The sequence below is a fragment of the Pangasianodon hypophthalmus genome, chromosome 25 (assembly GCF_027358585.1).
Source record: "Pangasianodon hypophthalmus isolate fPanHyp1 chromosome 25, fPanHyp1.pri, whole genome shotgun sequence".
Taxonomy (NCBI): domain Eukaryota; kingdom Metazoa; phylum Chordata; class Actinopteri; order Siluriformes; family Pangasiidae; genus Pangasianodon; species Pangasianodon hypophthalmus.
In genome coordinates this window covers 15,078,873-15,094,526 of record NC_069734.1, presented here as the reverse complement: position 1 = coordinate 15,094,526, position 15,654 = coordinate 15,078,873, and the positions used below count along the sequence as shown (strand labels likewise).

General features: G+C 39.4%; 2 protein-coding genes across 6 annotated transcripts in view; one reads left to right on the top strand and one right to left on the bottom strand.

Moving 5' to 3' along the window:
• scml2 (Scm polycomb group protein like 2) overlaps nucleotides 1-6,620 on the top strand; it is a 35,379-nt gene extending 28,759 nt beyond the window's left edge. For 3 of the 5 annotated variants that reach the window (XM_026947745.3, XM_034299846.2, XM_026947746.3), the window contains exons 11-15: nucleotides 550-726; nucleotides 1,003-1,128; nucleotides 3,643-3,879; nucleotides 4,349-4,503; nucleotides 4,623-6,620. In XM_026947745.3, the coding sequence (XP_026803546.1) occupies nucleotides 550-726; nucleotides 1,003-1,128; nucleotides 3,643-3,879; nucleotides 4,349-4,503; nucleotides 4,623-4,748 (821 nt within the window). In that variant the 3' untranslated portion in view covers nucleotides 4,749-6,620. The remainder of the gene's footprint in view (nucleotides 1-549; nucleotides 727-1,002; nucleotides 1,129-3,642; nucleotides 3,880-4,348; nucleotides 4,504-4,622) is intronic. The other 2 variants (XM_034299847.2, XM_034299848.2) reach the window with 2 other exon arrangements.
• A 406-nt stretch (nucleotides 6,621-7,026) lies between these two features.
• Nucleotides 7,027-15,654, bottom strand: si:ch211-161f7.2 (retinoic acid-induced protein 2). Its single transcript, XM_026947802.3, has 3 exons — nucleotides 15,413-15,654; nucleotides 12,921-12,994; nucleotides 7,027-9,286 (listed from the first exon to the last, which is right to left on the bottom strand). Exon 3 carries the CDS (start codon nucleotides 9,250-9,252, stop codon nucleotides 7,774-7,776), a length of 1,479 nt encoding a protein of 492 aa, XP_026803603.3. The 5' UTR covers nucleotides 9,253-9,286; nucleotides 12,921-12,994; nucleotides 15,413-15,654; the 3' UTR covers nucleotides 7,027-7,773.

The following is a 15,654-nucleotide window of genomic DNA, read 5'->3' as shown; positions in this document are numbered from 1 at the left end:
TATTACCGTAAAATCGCAAGTCTTGTCTCGTCTTGAAAGTTACAGCTTTACCTTTAAAAAAAAAAGCGCTGGAACTGGAGACTCCTTTAACAAAGATTAAATAAATGTGTCATGACAGAAAGCTTCACCGTATCAACGATGATACATTTTTTCTTTGTTAAATCAATGTTTTCTTTGTTAGGCTTAATTTGTGTGAAGTCCGTATGAAAGAATTGTTACTATAGAAACAGAAGTACATTAATATAAACCTGTGATTTGCCTTGCAGCCAGAGCTGTAGAAAATTAATCAACACACCCTGACCCATTGTGGAGAATTTAGCACTGTGGTATAAAATTCTTTAACTAGGGGTCAGCAGTGGTCCTATTGTGGTCCATTTCTATTAATGAATGGCATAGAAAATGGCTGACATTGTACATAGCAAAACACGGGCTACAGTCAGTAATTATATACTGTACGTACAAGCCAAATAATGTGATAGTTCAAGCCTCTTCTCCTTCAGTCTCGGTGTAACTTTTATTTATTGTATATTCTTTTGCCCACTTTCTCAGTTCGCTCTGACGGAGGGATCCACTACGTTAAGTTACCTCGAGCCTCCAGTGCTTCATTCGTGCTGCGCTTCCTCGAGACCCTGTGTCACCATTTGCAGTCTGACAACCTGTTCAGCAGCCAGCCGTTCAGTCCCCTCACCGCTAACACACACAACGCCTACGACAGGAGCAAGTCAGGTACGTGAAGGCGTACGTGAGTGAGAGAGACTCCATATTGCATGCAGGTTTTCGTGCTAACTAACAAATGTTAATGTGGTAACGAATACATTGGGAATATATGACATCGCATATCACCTTTACCTATGGAAAACAGCTACATACTGTACATTTGGTCAGAATATCAAAAATCGTTGATGGAAACGCAAATGTTTTTGATTTTATTCAACCAACCTTACAGAATGTTGCTTAATTGCAAATTAATAAATGATAACCGTTCTGCTTTCCGTCTTGCAGTGAAGGAAGAGACGTCAGAAGCGTTATCTATAGTCCGGGGTAGCAGACGCTTCACCAGAGACTCGTCCACCTATAGCACTCCGACTCCTACCAACCCACCGAGAACAGACACACACTCTTCAGAAGGTACACTCATACCGGCTTTGTTTGTCTTAACTTAATATCTGGCCCAAATATGGCCTGTTTCAGAAGTGGTTTAAACTCAAGTTTGCATAATTATTCATGCAAAATTGTCAAAAATGATGGTTTATCAACCAGAAGTAATTAAAGTCATTTTAAAGAGGAAAAAAACTACATACGTTGCAAAAGTTTATGAAGCGGAATGATGCTTTCAGAGCAGCATTTAGGAGCAAATCAAGTCTCATGTGATCATTAGCTGAACTGCATGCTCATGAGCTCATTGATGGTAAACACTCTTTATGTCCACTTCCCTGGTTGGATTCCAGGTTCACATGTTTGTTGACGTCTTTATCAGTTGCATAGAACTAATCAGGCGTGGTTTTTCTGCTAACGATGAATCTTAGCGAAGAAGAAACATCTTAAAAAAAGACGTACATTAAGTACGAGCACGATTTGCGAGGGTTTCCTGAAAATATTCATTTTAAGAGATGGAACGAACGAGTTGTACGTACTTACGTTAAATTTGGTTGGTTCCATTTGTTGGATTTACATCAACATGTCAGGTTTTAAATGCAGTTTGCTTTATTTGTTTTTGTACAGCTAATGTGATTAATAAAAATGATGTGTAGCCCCACACAGGCACTCAAACCTCAAATGCTAGCATTGTAAGGTAGCTATGCTACCCACTACAAAACTAACAGATAAATCAAGTTAACACTACGGCAATAGATCACACTTCCGCTATAAAAATGGAAGATTTCCGTATAGAAATTAGCGGCCTCTGTCTTTTTGAGGTGGAACTCATGCAATCCGGATACCAAAGTACTTAGTGTATAATGAATGGGTCAGGTTGCTCATTAGTTTACGAATGCATTTATATACTTCGTTAGTTACGAAAGGTTTCGGGAAACGCTCATTAATTAAAGAACGTTCTAGCGAACGAGATAATGACGTACTTAGCATTGCAAACGTTTTGAGAAACCCATCCTAGACTGTTAATGCACATACAAGTCGGTAGTACGTGTTTACATCCAGTTTAATTTGGTATTTTTATGGTTTAAAACCGTGGTTATCCTGCTGTCAGGGTTGGCTCGTTGTCCTCACTAAAGCACCCAAATTTAAATAGCTTCTTTAACTAAACTAGACCGAGCCTCTGTTGCTGCCGTAATTGTTATGTACAGATTTTCAGAGCACTGTTGCTATATAGGACAGAGACATAGTTTAACCTCACGGCTTAACACAGAGCTGAATGAGTGCTGTCTTTGGCCTCACACCCCAGTGCCTCTTACAGTATCTTGCATTAGCATTCAAGTTAATTGGCGGGATAGAGTGTTTCCTGCTGCTGCAGCTGAAAAGCCCGTGGCAAGAGTTCGCCGCCTCTCTTCATTCCCTCATTAAGCAACGAGTGCCTCAGTATTCATCCATTTCAAATCCCTCCCGCAGCCCCCCGATGCTTAATTAAAGCACCCACATTGTTACCTAATTAAGTGCCACAGACGTCGTAAGGCCTTTGACAGCCTTTGGTTTAATGTTTTTTTTTTTTTGTGTGTAGTGTGGTGTGTGTATACGTAATAATCCAAAAAAAAACACCACATGTTGCTGTCTGATGTTTTCCGTTTTTCTACAAGAGCTCCTGAATTTGTGAAAATTTATGTACAAGAAGACTCACGATTGTGATCTCAGTTCATCGGCTTCAATATACTGTCTACTGACTGTATATTACACTGTCACGTTTAAAACACTTATTTATTTTAATTACACACAAAAATGTAGAACTTTTTGTGAAATGTTGCCGTTTCATAAAAACAATCCAATGAAAACTATGAATTTAAACAAATAAGACAATGCAAATGGAACCCTATAACAGGAGGAAGGGCTGGTGTATGTCTGTGGTAGCCGACACACTGCAATGGCCGAGCTGCATTACTGGAATATTTAGTGCATGCCATGTTTAGGAGGTGTTCTTTCACCATTTAGTAGTCATTTTGTTGTTTTCAGCTCTCTGTGAGCTTTGCCTTTTATGGAGTTTTGTGGGCGTATGTACAGTAATTCGCTTGATAATTTACAAATGATTGCATTTATCATCATATGGACATGAGTCACAGAAAATCAGCTTCGACGAAACTCGGGCGGAATTTTTTGTTTGGTTTGTCCTAAGAAAAACAGGCCCATTTTTCTTATCATTTTGAATCAGATCATTAGGCTACGTTTACAGTAACAATGTAGTCAAAAACGGCGCATGACGTCACCGCTTTCAAAGATTCCCGTATTGGGTGTTTACATGGAGATGATACGAGACAACGGCGTTTTCAAAAATATGCGTTTTCAGTCCCCAAAACGCCGTTGTCGTGTAACCGAACATGCAAAACGCATAAAAAGTTTCCCGTTTTTGGCTGAAAACGTTGTCGTGTAAACAGCCCCTTAGAGTGTAGTCTCTGTAATACTGTCATATACTTTGGCCCAAAGTAAGTACACACTTAAGCCTGGACCGCTGTCTCCCCTGTCCCTGCTTCTTCTCAGCAGAAACACTCCCCTCGGAAAATGGTGTCTCTACTGAGCAGCATTTCTCCGAGGAGCCCATGGACACCAGTTCTGTGCCATCCCGGCCTCCTGCGCCGCGCAGTACAGCCGAGCATCGTAATCCAGCCGGGAACAGCCCGCACTACACTCCCCAGCAACCCCCTCTGCGCCGCGTCGCCTCCAACCCATCCGAGCTGGCCACCACACGCATGCTCAGACGAGTGGAAGGTACGCTATGTAAGAGAGCTTGGATTTACAAACATTTACTTTTATGACTAAGAGATGTCAGGAGTGTGTGGCCTTTTAATGTCATTGCTTTGTGGGATGACTGTTATGCCACCAACAATCCCTTTCATACACTCAAGATAATATTTTATCATGCTGTAGATCAGCTGAATCTGTGTGTGTGTGTGTGTGTGTGTGTGTGTGTGTGTGTGTGCATTTGTGCTTCATGCATTGTGTCAGTGTGTGAGATCTTTCTGTAGTGCATGTGAGTAATTCAATAAAACAAATTGGCACAAAACGAACGAAGATGTTCTACTAATGTAAATATAATACAGAAGCCTTATTGATGTAAATTAAACCAATGCAATGGCTTCGTATAGCATTTTTATATATTTATTTTAATATTCAGTACAAGTGGAACAATACTGATAGACTGTATATATATATGTGTGTGTGTGTGTGTGTGTGTTTGTTTGTTCAGCTGCAAGCTCTACCACCGGTCCAGATCACCAGACAGCTGAGCGAGAGACGTCCAACAAAAGCCCGTCCTCATGGAGCATAGAGGAAGTGATGCAGTTTGTGCGGGATGCCGACCCTCAGGCCCTAGCGCCTCATGCTGAACTCTTCAGGAAGCATGTAGGCGCTGTTTACACATGATATAAAATATCTCAGCCATTTCCTATCAGACATGTCATGACTGCATGAAAACACACTTATTAAATAGTATTTCACCGGCTGCTGTTTTATGCTTGCAGGAGATCGATGGCAAGGCTTTAATGCTGCTGCGAAGTGACATGATCATGAAGTACATGGGCCTGAAGCTGGGGCCTGCTCTCAAACTGTGCCATCATATTGAAAAACTTAAACAGGGCAAACTGTAGCTGGCTTCACTCGAGCACAGCGTATGCACACGGCCTCCAGCGGGGGGCATCCGAGCGCATGAAGTCCTCCTGGAGTTAGAACCGGATGAGGACCTGAAGATGGATTTGCTTGGAGTAAATACCAAACCCTTGTATTGAAAAAGTTGCGCTTAATAAATAAGGCTAGTTGAAGTGTGAACATCGTAAAAACAAGCAACAACAATCACAATACGAAGCAAACCGTCAAGGTTGTGAGAGCCAAAATCGTTGTCAAAGAGTCTTTTAGACAGCAGGGGGACAAAATGCTCCTCTCACTACACTAATTTTATATAGGGATCATCTTAGACACAAACGCGGGTTAAATACTGCCACTACCGACCTCAGCACCTCCTTTTGTGAGAAGGAACAATGCAGGAACTATTCAGCAGCTGGACTAAAGCTGAATCCCAAAGGATTTCTTTGTCTATGTGACAGAACCATGCTGACACTGTAAACCCCCCCCCCCCCCCATTTCAATAGCGATTTAAGGAAAAAAAAAAAAAAATCACACAGGAGGTAATGGGTAATGAACCATCATGTATTATTTAGCAGAGAGATTTACATGCTCTTTTATATGTGAACAAAAATCTGTAACTTCAAACAAGGCTGTTATAAAATAACCACTTAAAACCATTTACTATAATTATATTTAAACAAATTTTCTACTGTTAAATCAGGAACACTTTTATTGCAAAAAAGACATCATCATAAGCCAAAATATAAAAGGCAGCTATCCATTTTTCATTATCCATTATAGTATAAAATATAGTATAAAAGTCGAGGATGTTAGCACAATTCAGTTTAAATATACTGGAACGACTGCTTACTTACTTTTTTTTTTTGTTAATTTATTACTCCTCAGGATGCCAGTGTTTTTCATTGCTTTTCATTTATTTATCCACTTGTGAAATCACGCCATCATTTTGCAGTCAATTTAGAATAAAATCTTCTAAATTGACTTAAATGTCTATATACAATTCATCCTTATTTATACGATTTACACAATTTTATATACGGGTTAAAGTTTACAAAAAAGCTTCTGAAGACGTCTGTGGTTTCAGCTGAAAAAACAGACACCCAAGAGCTCTTTGTTGACCATCGGACCTTTTTTATACATAGGATACCACTTATTAAAATTAAGAATTAGTTCATTAATTAAGAATAATCCCAGGCTGTGAATTTAGCAGCGGAGAAATATATACGCAAATACGCACATTGTTTGTTGGTGGGGTGAAATTCTGTTCTGCTGCCATAGAATTTAACTGTAAATCCATATAAGGGGCACCATGTTACTAAAACAATGATCACACTGACTTCACACTGACTTCACATGTGACTGAGATGATTGTTTCTCAGCTTGGTCACAATAATCTAATCCCAGCCATTTTATGCTAAGCGATCTCTTGTTTTTTTTTTTTTTGCTTTTTTTTTTGCATTGCATATGGTTTTATATTTCTGTGTTTTGATGAAATGTCAATCTTAATGAGCACAATGCTGCTTTTCTAAAAAAAAAAAAAAAAAAAAAAAAGTATACTTTTATACGTGTGTTAGTTCTTAGGGCATCCCTACATTTCTGTTATTCTCAGGTTCAAGTTTTCATTTATTTGTATACTTTTCTACAATAGCGTAAATTGCTTGCATTAAAAAATGGTCACGTTTCTTTCATATATTTCACTGGAACAAAACTTGAAAAGAGGGTTTATGTTTGACCTCATTTAAAAATATAGCCATTTCCAGTACTTTTCCATTATTTCTAGTAATAAAATTTCAAAACAATATTGTTTATGCCTTGTTTTACTTCTTAAAAAAGCTAATGTAGCTTTATCGCTGTAGCAGGTATTGATATTTAACTTGGGCCTTCACCAAGGATCATATCAATGACAGCTAGTTGAAAAAAACCTTTCATATTGATTACAGCTGTTCTAAACTTGGTAGACGCTCTTATCCAGAAAACCTGGAAAACATATTCTTATAGTTTTGCAAACTTGCAAATTCCAAATCTGAAGATATCAAGTTAACAAAAAACAGGAGTTAGGGTTGACACGTTAGTAAATACATAAGAAAATAATACGTAATGTATAAATCAATTCATATGATTAAGCTCTAATAGTTTGCATTTCTAAACCTAAAAGAAATTTTAAGTACTTGCACAAAGAAAAAAAATTATATCTCAGTCAGAGATGCAAACCCAAGATGCATCAATCTGCCAGGAAAAATGTCATTACGTGGTGTTGAGGTGCGTTTATATTTTCGCCATCTTTTGCTTTCTAAGAGAGTGAAACGATTGTAAAACAGCTAAACCTTTTGGCTGTATAGTGTATGTTTGATTTCCCTTCCATTCTGAGGTCGATCCAACGGGATTGGCAATCCAACAGGTTCTAAGAGAGTCCACTGTTCTGCTGCAGTAAATGGGGTTGGACATGAGGACAGAGGGCTTAAATATGGCAGATATGGCTGATCTAAGATCTAAAGTGAATCTAAAGTGAAGTGGCCTGGCTAGGGGGCAGTCGTGGCCTGACTAGGGGGCAGTCGTGGCCTGACTAGGGGGCCTGACTAGAGTCTCGGACTTGTACCCTGATGGTGAACCTGAAGGTCATGGGTTCCAGTCTCAGGTCCAGCAGGGATTGTAGGTGGGGGGAGTGAATGACCAGCGCTCTCTCCCACTCTCAATACCATGACTGAGGTGAGACCCTTGAGCAAGGCACCAAACCCCCAACTGCTCCCCAGGCACCACAGCAAAAAAAAAAAAAAAAAAAAAGGCTGCCCACTCCTCCGGGTGTGTGTTCACTACTGTGTGTGTGCACTTGGATGGGTTAAATGCAGAGCACGAATTCCAAGTATGGGTCACTATACTTGGCTACACGTCACTTCACTTCACTAGATTACCAACAATGCAGCCAGTTTGCAAGGAAGATGGAAATTTGGGAAATAAACCCAGTTAAGGTTCTAATAAAGTTTTCTGAAGAATGGTCCTGCAAAAGCTCAATCCAATATCTCAATCAGGAATCTACTTGGTAGGAAGAAATGTCATCAAATGCTGTTTCTTGATTGGAGGAATGTTTATATTCTGAGAGTTCACTCTCTTTTGCTTGACAGCTCTGTTCTTTAAAACTTGTCCCTGTGGTGGCCTTACTAGTTTCTCACAAAACATGACTGAAGTGTCCTTGGTTGACCGAGTGACTCTTGGTATCTGCTTTGGAGTTATGACTCTGCCATTTTGGCCTGAATACTTTAAGGCATAATTTTCATAACGCTCTTCTGTTGTCCATTTGTATTGCATGCTAAACTCTACATCAGAGTAACCATTCGACTGATTGGTGGCTTGCGTTTGTGAACGCTTCACGGGCAGGATCAACTTTGTTGATTCTTCATTCGTTGAATTCCTTCCATGATGTTTTTGTTTAGTGTCTTTGCCTGTCTCAATGCATGATTTGTTAGCCACAGAAAGGTCCAGAATGTTGTCTTGACAGAAAGAAAACTGGACTTCCTGCTTTGTTTGAATTGGCACAACCTTAACTGTGAGGTCAAGCACTTCTTCCTGAGAAACTGGAGGGGGAGGCTGTGTTGGAAACTGCAGGAAATCATAGCCAGACATTCTGTTGTGGGTACACACTGGAATGTCTTCTGTCATAGTCTGGGTGCTTTTGCTTGTTTTCAAGCGGGAACCAGAGTCTGGAAAGGGTGGGATTGGGATTGGTATAGGTAGAGGCACTGGCAAAGGAACAACAAATGGAAAGGGCACTAGCAAGGTGGCAGGAGGAAGCAAGGAAACCAGTGGAGAACCAGTATAGAGGTGTGACAAAGTGGTGTTTGGGGGGATGAAACCTGAACTGAAGGCATTTAATGGAAATGAATTACTCTCTCGACAAGCTGAGGAGCTGTAATTTCTAAGGAACGGAAACAGTTCTTGTAAAGCAGCTAAAAATTCAGAGCTGAGCATGGCAGTGTTCTCAGAGGGTTGAGATATATTTGACTTCCCTTCGCCACTCGGAGACTGACCCATTGGCAAAGACAGGTTCTGAGAGAGTCCGTTATTCTGCTGCAGTGATTGGGGAAGGTTCTGGTGTTCAGTGATTGGACATGAGGACAGAGGGCTTAAATACTGCATATGTGGCTGATCAAAGATCAGTGGTAGAGTGAGACAGCCTGGTGTAGGTGTAATTATAGGTGTGGCTATTGTTTGAGGTTCTACTCCCCCTGCTAGTTGCACTTCGACAGGCAGCATGACTGGACTACCGCCAAAGCACACAGGTTGCAAGGAAGCTGGCATTTTCACAATTAAACCCAGCAAAGGTTCAGAGAAAGGAATGGAAATGGTTGAGTCTTCAACAACCACTTCTGAAGAATGGACTGGTCCTGTAGCCTTATTTGAATTTTTGCTCCAAGTCTCAGAAGGGAGTGTGGGTTCTTCCAAATCCTCTGCTTCTTTATGTGCTTTGGTTTCAACCCCCACAAATTGACAAGGCTCACGGTGTAAGCCCTCCATGGTGAACACTAATAACCGAGCATTAGTGGTTTTCCTAGAAAAGAATAGAACGTATCATCAGTCAAATCTATATAGTATCAAATATACATTATTAAACATTTCCATTAAAATTATGCGTTTATGTCTTTACCCTGGTTTATGAGTAAGATTCACTTAAAAGCAAACAGGATTCTTGAGCACAGTGTAACCTTTTCAATGATCTAATGCCTCTTGTGTTTATTTAATGGGAGTGTTCACCCTGAAGAGATGCTTGAAAAATCACCAATAAATAAAGAAAACAAAAACCCCAAATCGTCTGGGTTTGCTCACGCTTGAAACCCGTTCATCTGAATCATAGTAAAGTAAACATCTGCAGAGGAAGAAATTATGATCACATGTAGATCGTATACATCAGACTGACAAGTAAGTAGGCCTAGTTAAGACGCATTGCAAGTGTCAGGCGTGAAGGGATACAGAACTTCAAATCGAATATCTTTGGATTAAAACATAAAATTTCCAGCTAAACGTTTTATATGTATGGAATAAAACATGAGGGGTGCACTGTTAGAGGAAAATAATTAGTGACAGGGTGGTGTAATGCAGCTTAATATGAAGCACAGTTACTGTTATTACTGCAAAGTTGATTATTTTTCTATGACAGCAAGTTTTATTCATATGTATTTATAATGAACATCATTATCATACATTAGTATGTTAGTTCCTGTTATCACTTACTTTGTAGCAGCTATAAACAATCGTTTTTTCACCAGCCTCCTTTTTTTCTTGTCATTTTACAGGGAAACTGGAAAACCCTCCGTCATAAAGACTTTCCGGTGGCGGAAAACGTTGTTTGTTAAATAACAACACATTGAACACATCTGTTCATTATTAGGCTTAGATTATATGGAGCATCTTTTACTATAGAAACGATAACGTATATAGAAACGTATTAGAACAAGCGCATGAGTATCAACGTATGATTTGCTTTGCTTTGCACTAGTGTCAGAGCCGCTGTTATAGAAATTTAATCAACACCTTCTGACCAATCAGGTTCAAGAATTCAATGTATACATATGTGAATTCAATGTGTGTATATTTGTAGCCTTAGAATTACATTGTGCTGATGCTATTATTGACAAGCATCTACTGAGCAAATAAAAACTAGCTTTCTTTCACTGCTGTGTAACTACTGAGGTGAAAACAAGAGTTCGGGTGTATAATGCTTCCCTACCGGACCTTCCATTCGAAGAGGTTAAGCTCAGGCTAATAGGCTAATATGACCTTTGGAAAACACACAGATGAACATACACTACTTAGAAACATTATGGCCTGTTTTTGTCATGGCTATAACACCAAATATAAATCAGACAGTTCATTTCTCATGTGATGGGCCATAGGATGTGTTCCATGCACATATACTGTACATGTCCATAATAAAAATGAAAACCTGATGAATTAAATTGAATTGCTTGGCCAACATTAATGTTTTTTGTAATTCCCTCAATATTTGTGTGATATTTTGTTTCTGGGTTTCGGGCTCTTAGCTACGATAACATAACACTTCAACATAAATGTGTCTTATGAAACTGAGAGAATCATAAAATTTTGCTCATCGGAGCACTGCACAGCTTCATTTTCTCACCACTGTTGTCATTTTGCATGCATTGTTAGCCAATGAAGCGATGTAATCAATAACCAGCCATAAATTCGAGCATTTGTTTAAATCCTTGGAAAACAAACACATGTCTGACACCATGAATCCCGCTTGACGGGCCTAAAAAATACTAAACAGCCTGCCAAGAGCTCTGAAATAAATTGTGGCCATAAAAAAGCCTTTTAAATGGTAATTCAGAGTTGGAAAGTCTACAAGGTCGCTTGCAGACTGTGCCGATGATTTATACGAGCTGAGGAGTAACTATGTCATAAAGCAGAGATTTAAATGAGTCAGCGTTTCCAAACACACCAAGTACCTGCCAAGGTGACACTTATTTATTTACAGCCTTTCTCAGTGCACGTCCCTTCCCAAAAATAACTCAAGGATCCAAATAGTGGTTCTGCCTCAGAATATAGAAGAAAGTTTGTTTTAAGCACAGCATATTGTGGCCATAACTGCAACCTTTCAACTTTAGAAAGGACCTATAAACTTCATAAAGTAGCTATAGAGCAATTTGCCAATGATTACAAGTTTTTAGTTATTAAAGAACTGCATACTTTTTGTCATACCATTGAATATCGTGGAACATCCACGAAACAGATTCCTGCTATCAGCAGCTATGAACAGCTGTCTTTCCCTCACTTTCTAATGAAGTTAACAAGACAAGAAAATTTAACTCGCTACCAAGAAACACACCCCATGCTTAGACTTTCCCTTGGTAGAAAACATTACCTTGGACAGTTATATAGGCACAAGTGCTAACACTGGAGACTCCTTCCAAAAATATTATATATTTTTCTTTGTTAAATAACAACACATTTTTTAATGTGTTTATTATATAGTCTTAGATAAATCTATGTTGCACATCTGTCCTGTGAATTAGCTGTTACATGATAATGTATTACAATAACTACATTAATAGAAATCAGATTTGAGAATTCACAAATTTGTGGAATAAATAGAAAGAGTAATTATATGTCCCTATTCACTGTTATTGCCTCTTATTCATGTGGTGTGCGTGCTTTATTTCTACTGAATCAGGCAAAGCACAGTGACCAGACGTACACAGTAGTAAATATTAGTATGACAAGTGAAGTAATTCTGCGTGTTTGTACATCTGCGGTTATGGTGGTTATGCAAACGCACTCAACACTTACATAAATCACCATCAGCTCTAATGATCACCAGCAGAAAGCAGCCCTGGTTTGGATTACCCTGCAGTAAGCAAAGACAGGGGGCCGGCCTCGCAAAATATCAGGCGCTGTTTACACAAAATCTTTAGTGCATTGACAGTCTCGTAAACCTCTGCTTAAAATTCAGAAACTGTTGATATTACCATAGAGAAAAAAATCGATGTTGCTACATCTAAGAGGCAGTTCAAAATCAGGGATAAAAAAAACCCACACGTTATATAGCGGTATAACGCAATACCACTGTCTCCGCTCAAAATATTAGTATGTTTTCATAATCAGATTTAAACTACAAGTGGGCGTAGCATATACCGAACCTTACCCCTTGCCCTGGAAACACTGGACAGAAATGTACAGTAATGTGGTAGAAAATGGCTTTTTAGGTTTAATTCAGGCTACTGGATAAAAAATCAAACCCAAATAGTGCATCTCTGTCCGGATATTGCGTCAGAGGCGGATGCACGTTCAGATAAACATTGAAGGAGTGCACTACACAAATACAAACACTAGAAACATGAAGAAGAACTTCTCAAACTTGAAAACACGCACGAATATGAAGGGAACACGACAGACGAAGATGGCGCTCGTCCCGGGAGCAGAGTTGCCATGGCGCTTGTATAATGTCCGCAGTATATTGCAGACACTGCAAATCAGAAATGCGTGCGCACCACCGTTAACTCGTTTCCCATGCAAAGATTGAGAAAAAAGAAAAATGCAGCTAACTTTTTCTTTACCCAAACATTATGTGCTAGATTCTTGGTCTTTTTTTTTGCAGTTATTGAGCTGTAGTTGGGTTGGAGTGTTTTGCTTTCCTTTCAAGCACCATATGAATGTAATAAGCTCACCTTTGTTTGTTTGGGTTTGACTGCAGGATCCCAGTCCCGATGCATACACCTGGTCTGAAGCCTTCTGGCAAGTTCTGAAAGTAAAAAAAAAATTCTCATTTGTATCTGTATTTGTATTTGATGATGGAAGTGAAGTAGGTTGTGTTCAAACTGCAGGGCAACCAGAGGGTCAGTGTTGGATCCTTGGCTCTTAAACCTTAACTCATTCATTCATAAATGTATCTTCAGTAACTGCTTTATCCGAGTCAGGACTGTAGTGGATCTGGAGCTTATACTGTGAGCAAGCTGGGAATACATTCAATCACAGAGCATTAACCCCAAACTGCTTTGCTATTATCTTGGATTATACCAAGTCTTCTTTATTAGAGTCAGGCCTAGACCTCATTCACATAAACTGGTAAAAAGTGAAATTCTTGCTTGACACCTCGATGCAATAAATACATGGAAGAGTACTGCAAAGCCGTGTGCCGTATCCACAGCAGTGGATATAATCAGTGCTTGGCTCTCTGCTTTAGTTTCCTAATCATGTTCCTCTGAGGCCAACGTTAATGAGCTGAATATGCCATATACGGAACTTAATATCCTCCATGTGGAAAGCCACTGGGCCAACACCAGAGAGGCTAAAACAAATTAAAGAAGATTATGAGTGAAAAACGACCCTCTCTGGTGGGATTAAGGAGAAAATAGCACCCATTACAAAATAAATAGAACTATATTGGGCTTTTAAAATCGTATAAGAGGACCAGCAACAGCTTTGGTCACGTATTAGTATTATTACAGTGCATCCATTTGCATCCACCATGCGTTCTTGGTTATAAAAGGAAAATATTCATTTCAAAATTTCAAAACATCATGCGAAATTAACAGGTAAATCGTTTTTATATAATATATACACTATTTGACACTATTTTTTGTTCATTGTGATAATTTAACCCGTGTGTATGTTTGAAAAAGACCAGAGTGCCATAATTTACCATAATGGCTTACAGGTTCCAGCCTCCATCTCTCCTCTTAAAGAGTGGGTGGGATACTTGTGTATGTGGTGTGACAAGGAAATTGGCAATAGGTACTTCATGCTGCATATCCTTAGGAAAAAATGAAGAAAGCCATCAAATTTCATAGGTTTTTATGGTTCACAGATGGTTCTTCAGTAGCTTACTGACCTTCTCAAGTAGCCTAAAATGATTGGAGCGCTTTATGCTTTGGAGATAAACTATAAAATGATGAACGGCATGATGGTGCAGTGGGTAACATTGCTGCCTGACACCTCTGAGGGCTTTGGTTCAATCCTGAGCTCAGGTTACTGTCTCTGCAGAGACTCACATGTTCTCCCTCTGGGTTCTCAGGTTTCCTCCAACCTCCCAAATCTACCAGTAGGTGGACTAGCTACTCTATGGGGTGTACTGTAGCTACTGTATGGGGAGAATGAGTGTGTGTGTGTGTGTGTGTGTGTGTGGGGTGCCCTGTGATGGACTGGCATCCTATTCAGGATGTGTCCTCACTACACACCTGACCATGAAGATGCAAGAACTTCTGAGGAGCTAATATCAGTCGCACTTAGAGCCTCTGAGGTGTACTACTTGCCAAAAATTCTCCAATATCTCTAAACAATATTGCATATTATAACTCTGACAGATGTTATACGCCGTCCTTTTGGATTCTGGTAGAGACAGAAATGCTCATGATGGAGAATTGATGACAACTTGCGTGCTGTTTTTGGATTGTTGCCTTCTTGCGGAATAAATTCACATTTCAATTTGAAGTTAAAGTTTTTTATGTGTTTGGAGAAAATCTGAAAAATTATAATACATGGAATTTTAATACATGGAATTGTATGGAAAGCAACTTTTTTTATTTTTTAAAAATAGTTATATCACTGCTTTTTTTCATACATTCAACTGAAATATTCAACATGAAAGAAAACTAAAAATCAGATCAAATGACACAGTAGGTCGAATGACACATGCTGAACTGCTTTATGAACAACTCCAGGCGTTTCCTTAAAAAAAATCAATAAAAACTAGTCCTAAAAAAGCATTAAAGTGGCTCAGATCCAATCACAACTCCATTCTCGGTATAGTTTGGTCCAGTATGGGATCTGAAACATCTCATCCAGTTGATTCAGACCCAGTGAGCAGCAGACTGTTGCTGGTTTGTTTTGTCGGGGTTTGGCACCCGCATTTATAAGCTTCATGCCTCGTTTTGGGTTTGTTACTTCTCTTTTATGGTCGTTTGCTGAAAATAAACCCTAAAAGAGCACTATTCATATCATTTCTGCGTAACAGAAAAAAAAATCCAACCACTAGAACACTGGAAAAGAGTACAATTCAAGTGGAAACTTTCCACATAAGCCAAAGTGCGCACTAGAAATACGCGGAGTGATTGCGCACTTAAAAGCGCACCCTTTCCATCATCATCTTCATTTCATACAAATATCACAGTAGATATGAATAAATGGGTTTATAAATAAATAAATCACCCCCAGGTCTTACCTCTGACAGGTTTGGATAGGCTTCAGCTGCAATGCGCTCTCGTACCACACTCCAGCCACGTTAACGGGCTCTGATACTGCTCCTGCATACCGGTGTTTGGAAGTGTGTCATTTGCCAATCGCGATAAGAAGTGCACTCCATGGACAGCCTTCTATTCTGTTCAATTCCATTCTAGTCTATTCGATTCAAGCGCTTCACACTGTTCTGCTGGAGGTGGGAGAGGATCAGAGAATCACACAAGT